Below are 21,957 nucleotides of genomic sequence, written 5' to 3' on the forward strand. Positions count from 1 at the left end.
CCCAAAATAGCAATGCCATGTTGAAAATGGTTAAGTGTGTCTGTGGGTTTCATAAATTGAACCAATGAAAAGCATCAATAAGAGCTTGTGAGTAAATATTAACTACATTATATCCATTGGAACACAGGTTATTATTTTATTTCCATTTCCTGAAAAGTATATAAGGTTTCTACCTGGCAGCAGCGATATAGTAAAAACAAAGATGATCCATGATGTCCATTATGTCTTGATGAAACCAGATGTTTTATATGTGACTACACATTTAATATGACATTTTAATGCAAGTCGTGGCGCAGCTGCCAGCTCCAGTATTATAGCACATACTGGCCGGTTAATGGTGAGGTACAGTACTGGCTGTACGGGGGGTTGGAACAGTCTGCTTCTATAGCAGCTCAGAGCTGGACACTGGCAGTGGAGGAAAGTAACCATGTACATGTACTCAAATACTGTACTGAAGTACAACTTCATCTTCTGATGAATTGAAAATGGTGGACCCTGTTGTAGGTGTGAGCTTAATCGTGGTGTCGTCCACAGTAACAGTTTTTATATTGACTTGTGCTTTCGCTTGAAATGTACTCATTCTACATACTGTGAAATAAAAAATGTAATAAATTTCAATCAATCAACTGTGTGAGGTACTTTTGCTTTAGTTGAATTTAGGTTTTTAATATCACATGTCAATACAGATTAACCACTTAATCTTAATTTTATATTTTGGCCATTTAAAAATAGCAGATGTGTTTTGCTGCCAATACCTTCAAAGTAAATTCTGAGTACTTCTCCTTCCACCACCGTGTGATCTCACACAGCCAAGCCAAGATTGCTATGGATAGAGGACCACCCACGGAGCTCCAGCATGGAGGGTCAAGAAGACCAGGCCAGACCAATCTTTTGCTGAACTGATATATTATTATATATTATAGCTACTGTATATACAGTACGGTAGTTTAAAATAGTGCTTCAGTGATTAAAACTAGGAAAAGACAACACATTTATCCTATCTATCGGTATCACAATGAAAACCATTTTTTCAAGATTACAAAAATAAAAAACAATATACCACAACATATTTTTTTTACATAATTGTCTTTATATGGGCTAATCATTACAATCGTAGAGTTTTCACAATTATTTGGGGGTCCCGGCCCACAGCCTGGGAGTCGCTGTAGCCGTACTAAGCAGAGTCTCTGTGTGTGTTCTAATGGAGCAGTGATGGCACCGAGGGTCCTACAGGGAATCCTGCTCTCTTATAGTCTCACATCGCTGGAACAGCATCAGGTGTTCAGACTCACAAACAATCACAAGCTGGATATCAAGGAGTATTAGTTGGAGGTCTTTTGCCCGTCTGTGCACAAGTGTGTGTTGATGTGTGCGCACGTGCATGTACTGTATGTGTGTGCGTGTGTAACAGTATTGTGTATAGATTGTGTATAGATGGACCTTTATTCATGGTAGTACCGCAGTATGAAACTCAGGACAGACACAGAATCAGAGATACAACTAAATAATAATAGGAGTAAACATAATAATTGCCAAACACCAATGGAGAAATTGGGGTCCTTGCTTGGCCTTCCACATTCAGAGAAATGGTCCTTAACACTTTTAACCGTGATTGCTGCTGTTTTAATTCAGTCCTGTAAATCCGTAATGAATTTGGATTATGTATTGTAACGGCGAGCTACATTGGCTACATTGAAAACTAGAAAAAGTGCCCTTCTGGGCACAGGTCTCCACCAGGATTCTTCCTCAGCCTAGTGGGAATATGCGTGCACAGTTTCATCGCAATGGGACGCTGCGTTGAGGAGTTGTGGCGATTTGTACAAAGCGGGCTACTCCTGAAAACTGTAGGAGCCAATCGTGGCCAATCAGGATGGAATATGAGAAATCAAACAAACCTGTCTTGATCACATGACTATGGAGATCATGTGTACCGATTTGCGTGAAATTTGGATAAAATCTGAAGGAGTAATAATAGAAAATGTGTTTTACATATGTGGGCCTCCTGGTGGCGCTATAAAGAGCAGATGTGAAAAATTCCAGACAAAGGTTTGTCCTTGGCCTCTAGGGAGTTGGCATACAAAGTTATCCACAGATCCGTGCAGTTAGAGGTAAAAACACTTTTCGGCCAGTTATAGCGCCACCTTGAGGCTGAGTTGAAATTGTTCATGTGGCATTTGGTCCTCGGACTAGTGGCAATGTGGGTGCACAATTTCAGGGAAATCACGCGATGTGTTCATGATTTGCAGCATTTTGTTTGAAACTGAGCACTCCTGTGAACTTTGGAAGCCAATGTTAACCAATCAGGATGGAGTGTGAGAAATCTGAAAGACCCGTTTCGTTGAATGGCTGTAGAGAGACTGTGTACCAATTTGCGGGATGTTTGGACAAAATCTGTAGGTGTACTGTGCAAAAACTTGTTTTGCACAAAGCGGCCTCCTGGTGGCGCTATAACAGGCCGTTCTGGAAAGTTTGGGGCAGAGGTTCATCGTTGGCATCCAGGGAGTGTGTGTGCAAAATTTGGCATCGACCGGGTTAACAGTGGCCGAGATTAGCTGCTCACGGACACACGGACGGACGGACGGACGGACGGACACACGGACGGACGGAGTGCAAAACATACTCTCCCCCCATGCCTTCGGCCTGGTGGAGACAATGAGGGCTTGGCCTTCAACTGTACTCCCGAGTCTAAATAAAAGGTGATGATGCTGATGAGATTGTATGATGTATGTACATTAGTGTGTACATTAGTACTATGTACATAATATACAGTAGTACATATCTGAGGATTTGTATATAAGAAAAACATGAAATATTTGTTAGGCCATTTAATCCATGTATAGGTCTACAGTATGTGTGTATGTACATGTGTCTGTGCAGACTGGGCAAGGTGCCCACAGGGCAGGCCACCCACCCACCCTGACAGAACTAGCCATCAGTAGCTTGATCACGCACTTGTTACCTTGGCGATGCCAGCCAGGCACTGTCGTGGGCCAACCAACTATAAAGAGCCTGGTGTGGAGAACACAATATCACTTACAATCCTCTCTCCTCTCCAAGTCACAATTAATGTACCGCACCACAAAGTGCTTCATCCTATTATGTGTACCGGTACTTCCAACTGAGTAAGGAATCCTTAGAAATTATACAGAGAAATGGTGTATTTGCCCAGGACCAAGTTAAGGGAGTTACAATAAGGGAACATACCGTATATTAATTTATACTATATTTTGGGTGCACACGCTTATCCAACACACCAATTTACAATTTAGGCATTTAGCAGACGCTCTTAATCCAGAGCGACTTACATTTAAGCAAGAACAAAAGCATGGGAATACATCACATAAAAGCATTTATCATGAAACATGCGTAAGCTAAGAAAGTAACAGTGGAATATCTATATAATGAAACTATACATACACTATACATATAAACTATACATATTTACTACTATGCTATACATATGTACTATGGCGTGCTATGACTATATACAATACAATTATAGTGCTGTCTACATAACATGCTATAAGTCTGTGTCAAATGCTATCTAAGCCAACAGAAATGCTATCTAAGGGGTTAGGGTAAGTGCTATGGGCCATGATGGAGTCTGAAAGGTGGGTTTTCAGGCTACGGCGGAAGATTGGGAGTGATGCTGCAGTTCTGACTGCAATGGGAAGTGCATTCCACAGTTTTGGAGCCAGAAGGGAGAAGAGTTTGGGACGTGTGGAGCGTTGTCCCTGCGTTTTTAGTGAGGGTACTTCCAGTTTCCCTGCGTTGGCTGATCTGAGTGCGCGGGAGGGTTTGTAGGGTTCAATCATACTTGCAAGATATGGGGGAGCCATACCTTTGGTTGCTTTGAATGCCAGCATCAGAGTTTTGTATTCTGTGCGGGCAGCGACCGGGAGCCAGTGGAGGGAGCGGAGCAGGGGGGAGACATGTGAGAATTTTGGCTGGTTGAAGACCAAGCGAGCTGCTGCATTTTGGATCAGCTGGAGAGGCTTAAGTGCACATGCTGGTAGGCCAGTAAGGAGGGAGTTACAATAGTCGAGTTTTGACAAGACTGTTGTCTGGATTAGGAGCTGGGCTGATTCCTGGGTGAGGAACGGTCTAATTCGTCGTATGTTATATATAGAGTGTGAACCTACATGATCGAACCAAGGGCTGTATTTTGCATGTCTTAAGTACTTATTACTCTTAATGCTCTTTGGCCACTCAGAATAGCCAAATGGCATTGATCACGCCTACAGGTCTTTAATTTACTCAAGTTAAGTAATAAGACCTGGTACTTAAGACACGCAAAATACAGGCCCAAAAGTCTGACATGCGCAAATCACCCGTTGCTCCCGACATGCGTTGGTCCGACATGCGTTGCGTCATGCTTGCGGTTAAGGTTTGGGGTAGGGTGTCTAATGACTGTCGGACTGTTAGTATGACGGAACGTATGCCCGTATCCCTATGTTTCAGTAGTTGAAGTAGCAGATAGGCATAATAAATTTTTATGCCTATAGTGTCTTTCAAATTTTGATGTATGACCCCAATGTGGTAGGAATATTAAAATGGGTCCCCAGTTTATTTCTGGAAGTTATTAAAATGTGCCTTCCTTCACCAATGGTAACCTAAATAAATCACTATATGCGATTTAGTTGAATTATATAGCCGTGCACAACGCAATCAGGTTGAGAAAAATGCTATTTGCTAATAATTTGTCACCTGAGATTTAAAAAAATAAACAGCCGTGCTAGAGAGCAATATTCCTAAAATGGGAAATGTGAAAGGTACAATATTGCTAAATATTACATGTAATGACAGGCACAGAGAAGCTTGAGTTTTTCATTTGGAGTGAGAGAGCTACTGTGGGCTTCTTCCGACCCCAGGGTTAAATATAGACTCCCACACATGGAGCTACAGAGCAGGAACAGATTAGAACCACAGGAATTATTCATACGCCTCCTGAATTATTAACCAGTGCACATCATCGTTAAAGAGCAGTAACCTCAGCTCCTGAACCAATCTACCAACAATGACCAGGAGACCAGGGATAGGTTTACATGCGGTTGCGAAAGAAGGCGGTCATAAGAGATACGCTTGAAATGAAATTCCAATCCCCCGTCAATTCCAATTGACATTTTACTCGACGATTTGATTGATTGATTGAATACTCTATTAGTCAGAAATGTAAGACGCAACGAGGTACAGTCAGACATACAGTCAGTCAGACAAAAGGTCAAAAGTCTGGGGGACTTGTTTCCATTGTAATTAATTGTCATATAAATTATTGCGATTGGTTTATCTATAGACATTTGTATTTTGTATGTTGTATTTTCAGATTTTGTCATGTTGTTATTGTGGTGTTTCTATATGTGGGACTATGGATGAAAATGAGCTTCTAGCTAAATCCGGCATGTTAACATGAGATCGTGTTCAGTTTATTTAATTATTTTACATGAATGAGTATTGGATGTTCATTGAATGTTCATTTGAATGTTCATGTGCACTGTCCCATAAATAAACAAAGTAAGTAAAGTAAGTATTAACTTTTAAGTCGATCGCATAACGCATTCGATAACATTTCCGTTATCCTTTAAGGCTTTGTAAACAAAAACATCACAGGGCAGATATGACAAATAACACAAATGTACATTTAGCAAAATAAAGAAATTAGCAGATCTACAAGATGCGTTGTGAGCTTGTAGAATGGCTATTTTGATATTTTTGAATGTATATAGGTAAATGGAAACGATTTATTTGCCATTAGGCAATTATGAAATAATACTCATGTCTAAGAGTACTTCATGACTGGTACCAAAACACAACTCTGATGATTATTCCTGCACAGCCTGCATTTCATTTGACAGTCTAGCGGTAGAACAAAGCTGTCCTTTTGTGCGGATAACATTGTGTATGACAATTTATGAATTTAGCATGAAGAAATTGTCTTTGTGGGGTACTTTTTGAAATGAACTTCATAGAAAATGGCAAACAGTGCTGGAGGCTTTGATAGTAACTTGCAAATCTAATTAAATCAGTACAAGCTGTGAATTGCAAATGTATTAATGGAGGCAGAGCCACATATGGTGCTTAAACATAACTCTGTGGGGAAAAAAAGCTTGGGATGTAAAACAAAAAATGCCACAAAATGTGTATTTAAGTGTAGTGAAACATTGACAGTCCTGGCTATATTAAAATGATGGAACCTAACCCCCCTGGTTGCTCTGAGAATCCAACATGGTTCCTATGGGTTCTAAATGAGGGCAAATGCATACAGTAGCTAAATACATATGAGTTCTAGTTCCTGGCTCTTTAACCACAACATCCCAGTAGTATAGACAGAGTCTGAGAGAGACCATAAAATCTGAAATGTTCATATACTGTAAAAAAAAAAATATATATATTGACGTTTATGGGAACTCTCAGATTTAATCACTTTAAAAAAATAGCAAACATTGCAGATCTACAAGCTAATGTGATACAATGCATTGTGAGCTTGTAGATCTGCAATTTTTGTCAGATTAGGGTTTAAGTGGATAAATGAACACTGTAGATTGTACCATGTAAGGAATTAAGGAAACAATCGCTTTGGACAGAAGCTGCAATATTGACAGCCACAAGCATTGTGTATTCTGAGACCACATGTAAGTTGGTAACGATCTGGTGACAGCTGTAGTGTGGATCAATGGAGCTGCTAAGAACCACCTCTCCGATAATTCCTGGACAAGCCTTTTATCCTATGGACTGTTGTTCCGTTGGGTCTCTTGGTGAGAACATATCCACTGTGCCACTGATTAGACTGAGCTCTGCTCTACTGGCCATGTCTTACATTCTGGATGCTGTCTCGGATTATCTGGAGACATTCACCGCTTATAACCAACCTGTGAATCAAACCGGCCACGGCAAGAGCCATTGGATTTACCAATTACCATGATATTAAATGTGAGGAATAAAATGTCCCACTGGCAAGACGTCAGAATGATCTTATTGCCAGGTATATATGTACTCACGTGAGGTGAGGTTGGTGCATTACACTGAATAATGACACAGTACGTTATAAGAATTATGATAAAGATAAGCATGGAACTATACAATATGCGATACAGTGTAGAATATGGGCAAACAATAGATAAAAAATAAATATGAATTATTGCACTTGTTGTATTATGTACACAGAAGGAAATAGCCTATACTGTACATCCCACATTGCACTTGCATTCTATTATGTACACAGGAGATAATAGTGGCAACAACAGAAGAGTGGCAAGATTATAGAAGGAGCAGGACATAAACATGACAATGCTGTTGTTTTTCCATTATGAGTCAAGATTTACTCCCGCTGCCCAACACACAGCTGTACCCCATTATAAATTTGTGTTCCTTCTAAAGCCCAATTTATTCTTTGTCGTATGACTGTGTCGTACATCGTAAATAGCCGATATGCGAGCTCAAAACGCATCGCGGATGTCATGCGTTAGGACCTGATGATTATCTATTTTTGAGTGGTTTGAGTGGTCCAACCATAGGGTGCAGCCACTCCAATGCCCAGCTATTTCCATCCCTACCTCTGTCTGTCTGTCTGTCTGTCTAGGGTACAAACAGGTGAGAAGGTGGCGCTGTTGAGCTTCACACTGTACACAGGTGCAAGGTGGGATGAGTTTTTTTGCACCACTTACTTCAGACGGGTGAGATTTTTTGGGTGCTGTATGACTTTGAATGCGATGAATGTGATTAAAAAGTGAAAATAGCAGATCTACAAGCTCACATGTGATGCGGTGTAAGCTTGTATAGATCAGGGGCTTACAGGGCTTCCTGTAAGTGGTTAATCAGACTAATTCAATTAGTACATTTAGTACATTTAGTAAATGTAGTCATTTTGAATGATGTCAATTCACTATTCATTATTAACTAGTAATAAAACAGAAAAACTGCTTCTCGGTTTTATTCTATTAACATACAGTACACAAGCAAGATTAAGTCGATTATTGGTTCTAAACATCGGTTTTGATATAATATTCTGCCCAGCCAGCCCTACAGTACTAGTGATCAGTGATTACCACTTAAAGGGATTGTGACATTAAAAAAAAGGTTTTGGAATTGTTCTTGTTTTTTTTTAGGTTTTCTAATCTCAATTGCACCCAAAAAACATGAACTTTTAACATTCAGTAGATTTTCTGTGATCTGGGGTTTTCTGGCTCAAACAGGTGCTCTGATTTGCCGGCAGTAAGTGACATCACTTACTGCAAATCCCATATATGTCAATGGGATTTGCCAGCAGATGTCACTGTTTCACTGTGTTGCCTGTTTTCATTGTAGCTCAAAAGGCCCAAAAAACCCCAAAGAAAACTTCAGACCACAGAAAATCCACTGAATGTTCAAAGTTCATGTTTTTTGGGTGTAATTGAGGTCATAAAACCTGAAAGAAAAAATAAAAATAAAAATAATTGAAAATGAATGTCATAAAACCTTTAAAACGGAGTCAGGGTTATTTGGACACAAGGACAGACATGTCGGGACAGGAGCTGCTGTCACAAGTCCAGTGGGCCGTGCGTTGACGGACGGATCCACCTGGCCTGACAGAAGCTCTCTGCCTCTGGTGGCTCGCTGAGCCCTTTAGCATGTGCTGCCAGGCAGTAAGGCCGCCTGGCCCCGTCTCTCTCGCCTGGGTGCTTGCTTGATGGGAGACCGCTGCTTTGGAAGGAGGGAGATCTGTCTTGGCTGCCTTGCCTCCCGCTCCCAACTAGAGCTGCTACCATGCTCTGTTTCATTTCTTTAATGGCCCTTACATCCCAAATGTACTGCTGGTCTCCCTTCATAAGGTTAGAGTGGCTCTGGGCATAAGCACTAAGCAGCCAATCTGTCACTATAGAAGGTAGAGGTTTAGATGAGAGAGGTACAATATGCACTGTATATAGAAACAGATATTTAGAAGCAATAACTGGGTTAATCTTGTTTTTATTATAATTGATGGAATCAATTAGTATGATTAACCACTTGACCCCATATTATACAATGGTGGTGTGCGGAAATAGTATAATCTACAGTACAAGCTCACAACGTGCCGCAGATCTGCTATTTTTGGCATTTTATTTTATTGTAATCGAGGCAAAAGTTCCAAATATCATGATATTGATTTGAGGTCATATCGCCCAGCCCTAGTACAGTAAGTAGCGTCGCAGGATCATATATCCACTTTTGCGTATCGACCTAACTTTCATGGGAGACACGCCCTGCACATAGGCACATTTATCCTTTTGCCGTTGATTACAGAGCAAATCCGGGCTCCCATCCCTCTTCCCGGTATAGCAGTGTAAACAACACTGTAAATGAGGCGATGCGTACAGCATTTTAATTAACACTTTAAATGTCCCAGGAGCTGAACCAGAAAAAGCCTGCGTGAAATCAGCTACAGCGCAACCTGTCACCAAGCCAGCCACCGAGAAGGACTGACATTAAGGCACTGGGGACAGGGAAAGGTGTGCAGGCACACACGCACACATGCACACACACACACACACACACACACACACACACACACACACACACACACACACACACACACACACACACACACAGGCAGGCCATTGTACTCATAAACAGACACACACCCACACGTGAGAGAAGGAGAAGCTAGGCTTTGATCTATGGCTATAAAGCTTCATCCACGTTATGGCTCCCATAACAAAATCATTAATCCACTAGCTGAGAGGAGAATGAAAAGCCTTGTTTTCTGGGCATGGGGTTAAGTGGAGTGAGTCTATGCTTAACATTTAAATAAAAACCCATTTTCATAGCTCATGGGTCTTCATTAGTTGCATTGTGAGCTTGTAGATACGCTGTTTTCAGTGCTCAACAATGATGCGCAACCAAGTCTAACGGACCCTTAACAGATGGGCAGATGCTGTCTGGGGCCACGTTTAGCTTCTACGGCTGGAATGTATGTGTACTTGAACAGAGCATGAGAGTCATCTCATCAGAAAACCATTTGTTGAGTGACCCCGCAGCTCGCCATGCCCCATGGGGGGGGGGGGGGGGGGGGGGGCGTCACTACAGTCGCGGCTGGCGTCTGTTGCACTTCACAGGCATAAATTCACAGACCGCATTCAGACTGAATTACAACCGTGACCTTGGAGTTGTCTAGCTACCGAGATCTCTGCTGTGTGTTAAGATACCGGGGTAAATTTGCAAACAGTGGCTAACAGTGTCTCTAGATTTAAAATAATTGCATCCAGACCTGGAGTACACCTGTCGCTGCCCATCTGAAAGGACCTTAAAGGTGGTTGCACACCGGCCGCGTTTTTCGGAAAACCGATGGAGAAACGCCTCTAAAACTCGCATCCGATTCGTGCCCGGTGTGTGAAGACCTTAAGGATGTGGCGTACAATTCTTTCATTTTGGACTTAGAAACATTAATGAGGTTCATTTTTATATCCTTCTGCAACCCTTGGAATGTGCTTGCAAATAATCAATTTGATGAGTTTCAAAATATTTTGGTGGAAAAGAAAAATCTCAAGAAGACAATGACACCCAGAAGAGTCAATATTATCAAAACATTATCTGTGGATTTCGTTAAGTAGATGTGGGGAATACAATATAGCTCCATCAATTCTGTGAGAAGCCAGTGTCAGGAGAGCCTGACTGGTACAGAGGTGGCACGTCTAGGTGAATATTCGAGGCTGGCATGTGTAGCCTACAGTATGTGATTACATCATAAAATAAGTAAAGGAAAAAAGCATGTTCATGGTGAGAAATTTGTGGCAAAAGTAATCTCTTTTATAGCTTTCAATCAAGTCCAAGCCATAAAAATATCCAATTTGTCAGAAATAATTGAAGAGTCAGGCTAGTCTTAAAGTCACTGCAGTAAAAGGCAAATAGAGGCTATGAAAAATAGAGATTCTGATTGTATAGAATCCATTCCAAACCATGACTCTCTCAGCTTGACAGATAAATATTTCAAATAATAGCCCTACGATGCGTTCAATAAGCAAGAGACAATGAATAATGTGCAGGTGGTTGTTGAGAAATAAACCCCTTCAGGGTGATAAAGACCCTGCATATTACAATGCAATTTAACAAAGCAATTAATAAACAACAAAACGATGTAATTGATTTTAAAATGATTTAATTGCTTACAGTAACAAAAGATAGGCCATTATATTACACCAGGTGCGTTTAGGAGAACTGCTCACCATCAAATAATCAATATACTGTTATCATTGCCCATTTCTCACTTCAAATCTTTTCAAAAACATTCTTTAGTCTTTAACTGTAAAATAATAGTGCACTTGTTTACAGGCCCTTGTAAAAAACAAAGCACTGCGGTTGGTTGATTGATTTAGGTGCATTGTCTGCAGCAGCCAGCCTATTGATATTGTTATTGATCATCATTATTGAAATATCACTAAATTCAGTGATTGACCCATCACAAACAAAGCATTCAACCAATTCCTGCTACACTCTCTTTAGCTGTCAACTAATGCTGCTTCTACCTCAAAGGCTTGAATGTTATTATCTGAAAAGCCCCATCTCTTTTAAATGGAATATACTGTACGTTGAATGAGTGGAGTACAGCAATATTTCTCAATGCCGGATTCAGGGACCACCATGGGTATCCAATGGTGTTGAGAATCACTAGAATACAGCATTAATAAATGCAGGCTGAGGAAGTTGTTGACAATTATCTATTATTACATTTGAGGCGGTAGCAAGTTGTGAGCACACATTTCATGCACATTTCAGTTGGGCAAGTCATAGGAGGCCATGACGCATGCGGAGCATGCCGAAGCGGCGAAATTACAACATTTCTGTGCAACAACTGTAAACATGCTTTCTTGTTTAGAACCTAGCTAGAGTTAACAAGCTTTATTTGATGGCATCTTAGGATAGATGTAGACCTATTTGACAGTGCAGAAACATAATTGCCTTCTTTAATGTATTAATGAGCATCAACGACCATCACCTGGGCAGTGGGCACAGTCACAGACACACACATGCAGCTCCCCTCTGCAGGCTTCTACTACTGAAAGTGACTGCATGGAGTCTGTCATTTCTCTCCAAAAGCACTTGAATATGATGGAATATGATTAAAGCTCACATTTCATATCACACACCATAATTCACTAGCCCCTCTCTTTAAAATTAAATCGTTTAATATAGTCGGGATTCACGACGATAATCGTTGGGATTCATATCGATTTCAAAGTACAATATATCGTTACATGCCTATACATTATACACGGATATACAGTAGGACATTCACAGAGAAGAAAACTACACGGAACACGTCGCTGTATGCTCTACTTCTTTCACCTCTCTCTCTCTCTCTCTCTCTCTCTTTAACACAGAGGCCCCTGCTGTGTGCTAAGATACCAGGGTATATTTGCAAAAAGTGGCAAACAGTGTCTCTACATTTTAAATAACTGCATCACATTAATTAATTATCCATTATGGACCTTCAGCATGAAATAAGTTAAGAAAGATTAAAGTCTAGAAAGATTGCCCTGATAGCACATAACAAAATCTGATGAATTGAACAAGGTGGACCCTCTTGTAAACACGTGTAATGCTTAATTGGGTCGTCCACTCACAGTTAACAGTCTTTGTATTGAGTTTGTGCTTGAAATGTACTGTAATTCTGCAAACTGAGCGTTCCCCAAAAAGTATCCCTTCACTTAGCACTTGTATCCGAGGGATGTTGGAAAAGACATATTCTGTACTTCAGTGGCTTAATGATAAAAATAGCCTTGAACTTAAGCACCCAGTGTCGAACGTCTGACTCAGTTGTCGGTACCCATTCAGAGCTTTTGAATATACAGGGTTATAAGAGGATATGGTTGGAATTGTGAAAGAAACCGCATCACACAGCTATAAGAAACCATTTAATCCACAGTCAACACACAATACGGCATCCAAATCTCATTATAGCACTACACTGAATGTCAGAATGCAGCTGGCTCGGCTCTATTCTTCCCGTGTTAGCAGGATGCAGCAAAGCTATGGAACAGATATGGTACAAGGACACATACAAGGACACAATATTTCTTAGTGACAATAGCACTGAAGCTCAAAAGAGTTTTGGAAAAAGAGAATACTATTAAGTAGAAACTTGGAGATTTCTATAAATTTAGCTATACTTATAATAGAAGGAGCAATATTGTGTTGGGGTTCAAGCCAACACGGCCTGTTAAGTTGACAGTTTCTAAAGCCTGTAACTGATCGTCAGGCCCGGCATAATTTTATGTAAAAGTGCACTAGATTGAAGCATTTTCATCACAAATTAAAAAGAAATGTCTGGAACCCCCCCTGGCGGAGCAGCGATACCATTTCCTAACTATTGTCTGGAGCCTGGCTACGGAGAGCGAGCAAGTAAAGAACACAAACAACTCACAGGAATTTGCAAACCCATGGCAGAGGGGCTAACACAAAACAATATGGTTTCACTTAAAGTTCATTGTGCACTCTGTGCAACGTTAACCCAGGCTCTGAGTGTTAAAGCTCTAAAAAGAGTAGGAAACAATTTACCATTGGATAAAATGTAAAAAGAGTGACACAAGCTCGCTCTCCAGTCTCCAATTGCCTTTCACATATCAATCAACTGTAAAAAAGTTTTTGCTTTTGGTCAAAGAATTGCAATTTAATTCAAACAACATATGCACATAAGAGAGGGGAAACTTCCATACTGTCCACCACTGCAAGCATGATTCATTTGTGTTTCACACCTCATTTGTAATGCCCATCACAGTCTGTCACAGTAAGAGTTCTGGCTAATAATTGAGAAACCTGAACATTCAGATCTGAAGAATACTTCAGACCTGAAGTTGTTGCTCAATTTGGCCCCCTATCAGTGGGCTGCTCAGCCCTGCTTGGGCTATAGTTCCATCTGTCTAGTGCCAGAAAGGTGTACAGCATACTTCTTCTTAATTGGAAATAAACAACGATGACCTGCCATCACCAGAGATAATTGAACAGGACAGAGCACATGCCACAGGAAGAATGAAAAGGCCAACATCCCACACTGTAACAGGTGATTTTCACACACACACAATCAAGAAATGTGATCTGCCTGAATGTTCACAAGCTTCTCAATTAGCCTTGACTTATACTGTGACTGAGACTGTGTACAATAAAAAAGGCTGTCCTTTTTTATCAATTTGACTGAATTTCTATGCTGCAGTTTGTAAAGGTGTTTCTATACTCTGTGAAAACAATACATTTCAAAATGTGACCTTTGATTGACTGGCCATCTTGTTTTAAACATAATTTTCGAAAAAAAATCACACTTTGCAGATTACAGAGACGATTGATTGACAGCAACATGACAGAAAGATGGTGAAAGGTGACAATGAATGCGTATATGAGAGAAAGAGAGTGAGGACACTAGGGAGGATGTACAACTCGTAAGCATTTGTTGCACTACCGTTTCATGTCTCCAGGTAGTAATTTCACTGCTACATTGCTGGTATTATTAGGGCATGCCTCCTGGCAGAGTTTGCACTCTACTGTAGTGCACCTTTCTAGTGTGTGTCTTAGATCAATGCACAGCTGCACATGCAGTTCCCTGTGGGGGTTGGGGGATCGGGGGGGGGGGTGAGATGGCAGGTGCAAGGTGAACTTTTGTGATTGATAAGAGTGACAGAAAAAACATTTTAGCTGTCAGTGCTGATGGCGGCATCTACCTACCTGATACGTGTTGTCAAAGCTGTCATACATGAAGCGCGTGATCAGAGATGTCTTCCCAACTGCAAGAGAAAACACACACAACAACAGACAGGAGTTAGAACGGCTTTAGTCATCGTGCTGTGCTGAAATACCAACCACATACGCAATGGAGCATCTGTACGCAAGTACTGTACTTAAGGCCTGGAAGGTTAGCTCAACCGTCTGGGCACCTAGGGTGCTGAGCCAGCCTGACGGCGTGCCGCAGGCTCGACTCCCGATCCTGACGGCCTTTGTTACTAAATAAAGAAACCAGCGCTTATTTCACCTAGCAAATATCACTGATCATTTCTTGTACAGTACAATGATTTGACAGTTTAGTTAAAGTATGATGCCAGTACTTTTGCACTTTTACTCAAGTACATTTTTGAATACTTTTTTACTTGAAAAGTGTATTTCTACGTTGTGGCATTGCTAAGTTTTACTTAAGGTGGCAGTGAGACCGGCGTTGGGAAGAGGTGGTTCCGGTGCCGCCTCCTTCGCTGTGTGACTGCCGCCGAGGGAGCTCATTACTGGCTATGAGGCCGAACAGAAGGTCACAGATGACATCAGGCCTTGTTGTAATTACAATGCCACGTGTGGCTGCTGGCATTAAGACTATTCCCAAAACATTTATGTGAAATTTCCCATTAATGTTGTTACAAGCGGGGGAGGGAGAGAGAGAGAGAGAGAGAGAGAGAGAGAGAGACGCACACTGCCGCGACGGACAGATTCCCGGAAACGCTCTCCTCCGCGGCAGTCAGCCGCGGAGGTGGAGCTTCTTTTCCATCCACCAGCTGTCTAAAAACACAGCTTCTTCTGTCCGCGGCAGTCCGCTAAAGTGTGCCCATGGGGACACAGAGAGAGAGCGATAGAGAAAGAGAGATAGGTCGGGGGATGCATAGAAATGGCAAATGATGTGGTTCTGTGAAGCCAAAGGAACACTCAAGACTAAGAGAATCCTTTAATTTCAGAGTTATCTCTCACACACACACACAGACACACACACTTTAACATAGCCTTCTAACAAAAACAATATCTTCATTATTTGTCTGTTGTAAAATGCAGAAAATATAATTTCCCCAAAGACACAAAGTTTTATAAAGTAGAACTAATGTGGTTCATAAAGCATTGTGTTATGGCCCATTGTGTTAAATGGCCAGGAAGTGAAGCATTTTCTTAACAAAATTACACGCAGAATCTTCATTATTACCGTGATCTGTAATAATTATAAGTAGTAAACTGTTCCCCTTCATTTCAGAATTGCCCTGCAATGACTCATGACTGTATGCATGTTATGGAGAGGAAGGCAATGTATCGACAAGGTGGAAGTGGCCAAGTCAATGATGGATGGCATATGGACGAGCGTTGCCTCCTCATTTCTTCCCGGTGCTTTCATTAGCGAGGGCGACTGCAGCACAACATTCATACCAGCAGCACCAGGAGCAGCAGAAAGGAAATCAATCACATCCTCTCTGTTTACCAGCACTGCAGACCGCTGTCCGAGAAGCCATATCTCATACCCTGCTCTAAACTCTACTGGAACACTTCCAGGGTCGTGGTTATGGCCAATTAGGATAACACTGGCCAGACATTTAAAGACCCTATAGAGCTGCTGGCTAGTGGCTACTATACTGCTATTTACACTTGATTCCTGGGTTTGGCCAATATATTGGCCATTATTTGACTTTTTTGACGACATTCATATTTCGTATTGGGAATTATGCAAACAATTACATTTTCACCTTTACATTTTTTTCTCAAAACATGTTTCTGAATACGATGACAAAATTGTTGCATTGGTGACTTCCTATAATTGTAGGGATCCGAATATATTTTTATTCTTTGGCTTTTCCAAGCATAGTATGAGCCGTTTCTGATGATGAAAGTGACTGTGTACTGTATGTTTTTTTTATTTTTATTAAGTTGTGATTTTTATTATTTTATTGTATAGCACTTTGGTACAACTTGTTGTTATTTAAATGTGCTATAGAAATAAAGATGGTATGGTATGGTAATAAAGGCAGAAAAGCCAAAAACAAAAATCTTTAGAAAGGCCCTTGACGCGGAGGAGAGAGTATATATATCTTCTATTCTTCATGCCTTAGCTCTGGTCCATAGCTCTAATGCCGTTGCATTAGAACTATGCGACTCTCGACTTCCTGCGCTCGCATGAAATGCAGACCAGCCTCTCGACTGTAGCGAAAATTAAAATAATGTTTTCGCTACTCACCAATACAAAGAAGGTTTGTGTGATTACAAAGCCTACTTTCCACGGTGGACGCACTCTGAGGTCTGAGCCCCCCACCACACGTATAAAATGCACTATTTGGCCAGAAAGGGATTTGTTTTTTCACTGGAAGAAAAATACATTTACATTCCACTGTGCCCTCTACCGATATTGCCAAGAGAAACATCCCATAGACAAGATTAAATATCAATCTAAATATTTGGGCAATGACAGTTACACAATATAAACCGTCTTTAATTTAATGCCCACTGGCCAACCAGAGTTAATTATACTATCTGTTCATATATAAAGCTTCTTATCCGACTAATTATGCACATCAGTGACCTTAAATATCCTTATCTGTGAGGCAGCACCAGATCTATAGCCTGCTGATTATGCTAATTATGTCATGGTAATTTATCAATATACCATCTATCTTATTGCGAACGCAGTGAGCCACTTACTATGACAGCAAGGGCTGAATGTCTGTGTGTGTGTGTGTGTGTCTGTGTGTCTGTCCCGCTGTTACACCACCCGCCCGCCACCAGAGGGCGCAGCTGTAGCACACACACACACACACACACACACACACACACAGGGCGCAGCTGTAGCACACACACACACACACACACACACAGGGCGCAGCTGTAGCACACACACACACACACACAACCACACACACACGAGCTGCGTTCGCTTCCCGCGTTTGCGCGTCTTACTTGTCTACTGTAGCTCAAGGAGTGTCCTATTTCATACCATTGTATTTTAAACCATTTCATTTTTTCTATTTTAGGAGAATTCTGTCGATATTCAACTTGTACTGGCATTAATTCAAACAACACCCTCTGACAAAACAAAAGCTAAGCTAAATGCAACGCAAGGCGACAGTAACGATGACAACTGTTGTATTTCTTTCCTCAGACATTGCCTCATGCCATTGTGCAGAGCTCTGTCTGTCCCTTAAGATCTCCCTCACCATTTGAATGCCATCCAGCCTACAGCCTAATGCTGAGGGAGAGGGCAGGGCTGGAGAAGGAGACAGCTTTGACCATACAAGTGCTATTAAATCACGGGAGCTTCTCTTTCTCCACTCCGGTGGTTAACAACATTAGATGAGGAGGCCGTTCAGGTGGCTAAGAGAGGACATTAAAAGAGAGAGAGAGAGAGAGAGAGAGAGATGCCGTAGCCTACATCCTCATCATTGCTGACTCATCCCCCCCACACCACACCACCCTCGATCACTAAGCAACCCTAGACAGGGCTCCGCTTGCCTCTCAAGCTTGTTTGAAAGCTTGACAAAGAGAGACAGAAAGCAGCCCTTTTTCCTTTCCACGTCTAATAGGAGCAACAGGAGTCACCGGAACGAGCAAGAGGTATTCCTGATTGGAAGTCCAAACTCCTGACCCGAGAGAGAGGAAAGGTGTCTCAGGGCAGGCTTTGTCTGAGAGAACACACACAAAGAAATGACACAATGGATAATGAGGTATGAGACTATCCTATGTCAAATGGAAACAGTGAGTCAAAACAAATCCAACTCTGACCCACCTTCCCATCAGAGGCTACCAGGGACGTTACTATTATGTGGCCGACACGCTAACAGGTAAGCTACTCCTATGGCTCAAGGGGATGCATGACTTGAAGTTGGTTAATAGTTTGTAGAAAATACAACTTCCAATACCACCAGTTATATGACAATTATTAAGACAGATTTCTGGAGGGATTAAGAAACATGAGGCTGACCTGACCGACATGAATAATATTCCATAAATAATTTCCAAAGATCCCCCACCCACAAGGTACGTGTACAGTATCTTCCAACTATTTCATTGGGAAAGCACATAATTATGCTTTAGAAAACAAAAGAAACAAACAGAGGAGGAGACAAGCGACAGCCTCTTGTGTTGTGGCGTGGAATTTACAGCATTCTGCTTTATTGGATCGGTAAGCTCCCGCACGATCTTCATCTTAATTAGCCTACATTTCAAGAGGGAAGACAATCTTCACCTACACAAAGTTCACCTGTAATTGAAATCCAAATGGCAGCGATGCAATAACACTAAAGTCAAGATAAACCTGCATAAATAAGGAGTAACAGGTGCTATGTTAATCCAAATTCAACCCATCCCCTCTCTTTTGAGAGCAAATGTATTTTTTTCATTTTGAAAGTTTACTCTAGGATAAGCCTCTCCAGATGCAGCATCTCGTTTTCGAGGGGCTCCTCAATAAAGAATCAGTGCTTTATTGTCTCCACCAGGCCGAAGGCATGGGGGAAGAGTATGTTTTGCACTCCGTCCGTGTGTCCGTGTGTCCGTCCGTCCGTCCGTGTGTGTGTCCGTGAGCAGCTAATCTCCGGCACCGTTAACCCGGTCGATGCCAAATTTTGCACACACACTCCCTGGATGCCAACGATGAACCTCTGCCCCAAAATTTCCAGAACGGCCTGTTATAGCGCCACCAGGAGGCCGCTTTGTGCAAAACAAGTTTTTGCACAGTACACCTACAGATTTTGTCCAAACATCGCGCAAATTGGTACACAGTCTCTCTAGACGAAACGGGTCTTTCAGATTTCTCAGACTCCATCCTGATTGGTTAAGATTGGCTTCCAAAGTTCACAGGAGTGCTCAGTTTCAAACAAAATGCTGCAAATCATGAACACATCGCGTGATTTCCGTGAAATTGTGCACGCACATTCCCACTAGGCCGAGGAAGAAATGCCACATAAACAATTTCAACTCAGCCTCAAGGTGGCGCTATAACTGGCCGAAAAGTGTTTTTACCTCTAACTGCACGGATCTGTGGATAACTTTGTATGCCAACTCCCTAGAGGCCAAGGAAGAACCTTTGTCTGGAATTTTTTACTTTTGTTGCCCTTTTATCCAACCACCAGATGAAGGCAAGTTGCAATGTCCTACATTCCTATCCTGGTGGAGACCTGTGCCCAGAAGGGCACTTTTTCTAGTTTTGGATACTGGATTCACTGAACCACTGCTGTCACCAACCAGTGTATGTTGAGTCTGACTCTGGACACTTATATCTATATATATATATGCGTGTCACTGTCAGAGATGAACTCCAACTTAAATAGGGAGGGGACAGGGGAGTAGCTTGCGATTTGATACATCACATATGCTCCTGAAGAAGGAATACTGCATCAAACTACAAAATCTACTATTTCTGCATGTTCACTGGTTTATGTCTCTGAATGGGTTGTACAAAAACAAATACAGAAGATCAGCATGTATTTTGTGCACTCTCGCATTCTCTATAACCCAAGGCAATCTGTGCAAAATGGTCTCATCTTGACATCTGGGTTAATCAATAAAATAAGAAAGAATTTCCATAAGGACCTGGCATGTATTGACTAGATATAAACGATAATGTGAAGGGGCACAGAGGCCCTGTGGAGCAGAATGCCATGCCTGCAAAGACAAAAAATACTCATGTTCACAACAGAGGAAAAATGTCTAATCAGAAAGTGTGTTTTGCTATTGTTTGCCAGAGCATTTGTTTGTAGTGCTCTGCCAAAAAGCTCACCAGCCAAACTAAAGCCTGAGTTATACTGTTCACAAGTCTTGCGCCCACGAAAATAGCCACAAGCTCACAATGTGTCGAGGTGGGACATGTTGTGAGTTTACAGATTTGTGACAAAGTACAAATCGCTTGTAACATGCAGTTGTGAATGAAATGCTGATGTTTCTCCAACATTTTAAGTGGGATTTTTGAGCAATACACATCACTGCACAACAAAGATTCATTCTATTTTTGTACAGTAAGAGATTCCAAAGATAATTGATAAAACACAGCCATACTCTGTAGGGCCGACAGTGTTCTTTTTTTGGAAACCAATTAATCAAAGCCTTGATCTGCTTAAAGCCTAATAAACAAGATTACAATCTGCATAAGCTAATGAGGCTTCTCATGTGCTACCTTTAATTAGCGTGTGTGTCTGGTTTGTGTTCAGATGGGAGGTGTTGTTGTTACTATGGATTATCACTGTAACTCATTGTTATGGCACAGTTCTGTAAGAGAAAGTGCACACTACCAGTGGGCTAGGGAACCTAGCTACTTATATTTTATACTTATATAAACCTAACCATAAACCTAAATCTAACCTCAGTAACACTAAACCTAACCTTAACCCTAACCTCAACCTGCCCGGGAGCCAATCAGACACATGCGAGTCTAACTTAGGACGTTGGTGTGATTCATAATCACGCATCATACAATAGTTGAACTGACATCACAGACTGGCTACAAGAAGTCCAAGTTTGACATGATGGGAGACATGCCGTTTAAAGATCCCATTTTGTTTGTTAAAGTTTGCATTAAAATCCAATGCCTTGTTACTGCTTCCTTTATCTAGCGGCAGTCAGATTTACTGGATAGAGTTTAAATACTTGGAATGAGCCATCATGCAGTATGTGAACACTACAACACAAATATTAGCACATATTAACTCCACAGCTAATGTGATATAACCAGCATGTTCTACTAGTTAATATATGATGATTGTATTTGTTATTAAGGTTAGGTACACATCAGGTGCACTGCACACAGGGGAGGCAGTGGCTCAGGGGTAGAGCGGCAAGGTTGCCAGTTCGAACCCGGGCTCCCCCAGAGTTAATGTCGAAGTGTCCTTGAGCAAGACTCTGAAACTCTAATTGCTCCCGATGTGCAGGTTGGTGCCTTGCATGGTTTCCTCCGGCATCGGTGTGTGAATGGGTGAAATCTCTGTAAAGAGCCTTGGATAAAGGTGCTATGTAAATGCACCGTTTACCACATTAAGAATCACAGGGCTTCCATTATGATTCTGTATGACAGTGCTCTCCATGCACATAATGTCAAACACCAGTAATTTCCATAATTAACAATAACAATAACAATCATCTTTAATTAGAGTTAATGTGTTATTCACCAACACAATTTTCTATTCCCAGTTCTTATGTAAACGCAGAAAGAGGAAAATTGCATATTTGTTGGCATTTAATTTATACAATACGGTCCCCAAACTTTTTCCTGTGAGGGCCACATAACTTTTCCCTTCTCTG

At 41.4% G+C, this 21,957-nt stretch overlaps 1 protein-coding gene across 2 annotated transcripts in view; it reads right to left on the reverse strand.

The window, feature by feature from the left end:
- Window positions 1-21,957, reverse strand: part of rab6ba (RAB6B, member RAS oncogene family a) — a 93,161-nt gene that overhangs the window by 33,915 nt on the left and 37,289 nt on the right. For both annotated transcript variants that reach the window (XR_014569448.1, XM_083768246.1), the window contains exon 2: window positions 14,665-14,723. Coding sequence is in view for 1 of the 2 variants with exons in the window: in XM_083768246.1 (XP_083624372.1) it covers window positions 14,665-14,723 (59 nt within the window). In the remaining variant the exon portion in view is untranslated. The remainder of the gene's footprint in view (window positions 1-14,664; window positions 14,724-21,957) is intronic.

This window comes from Protomyctophum parallelum, assembly GCF_964188405.1.
Source record: "Protomyctophum parallelum genome assembly, chromosome: 6".
In the NCBI taxonomy this organism is placed as follows: domain Eukaryota; kingdom Metazoa; phylum Chordata; class Actinopteri; order Myctophiformes; family Myctophidae; genus Protomyctophum; species Protomyctophum parallelum.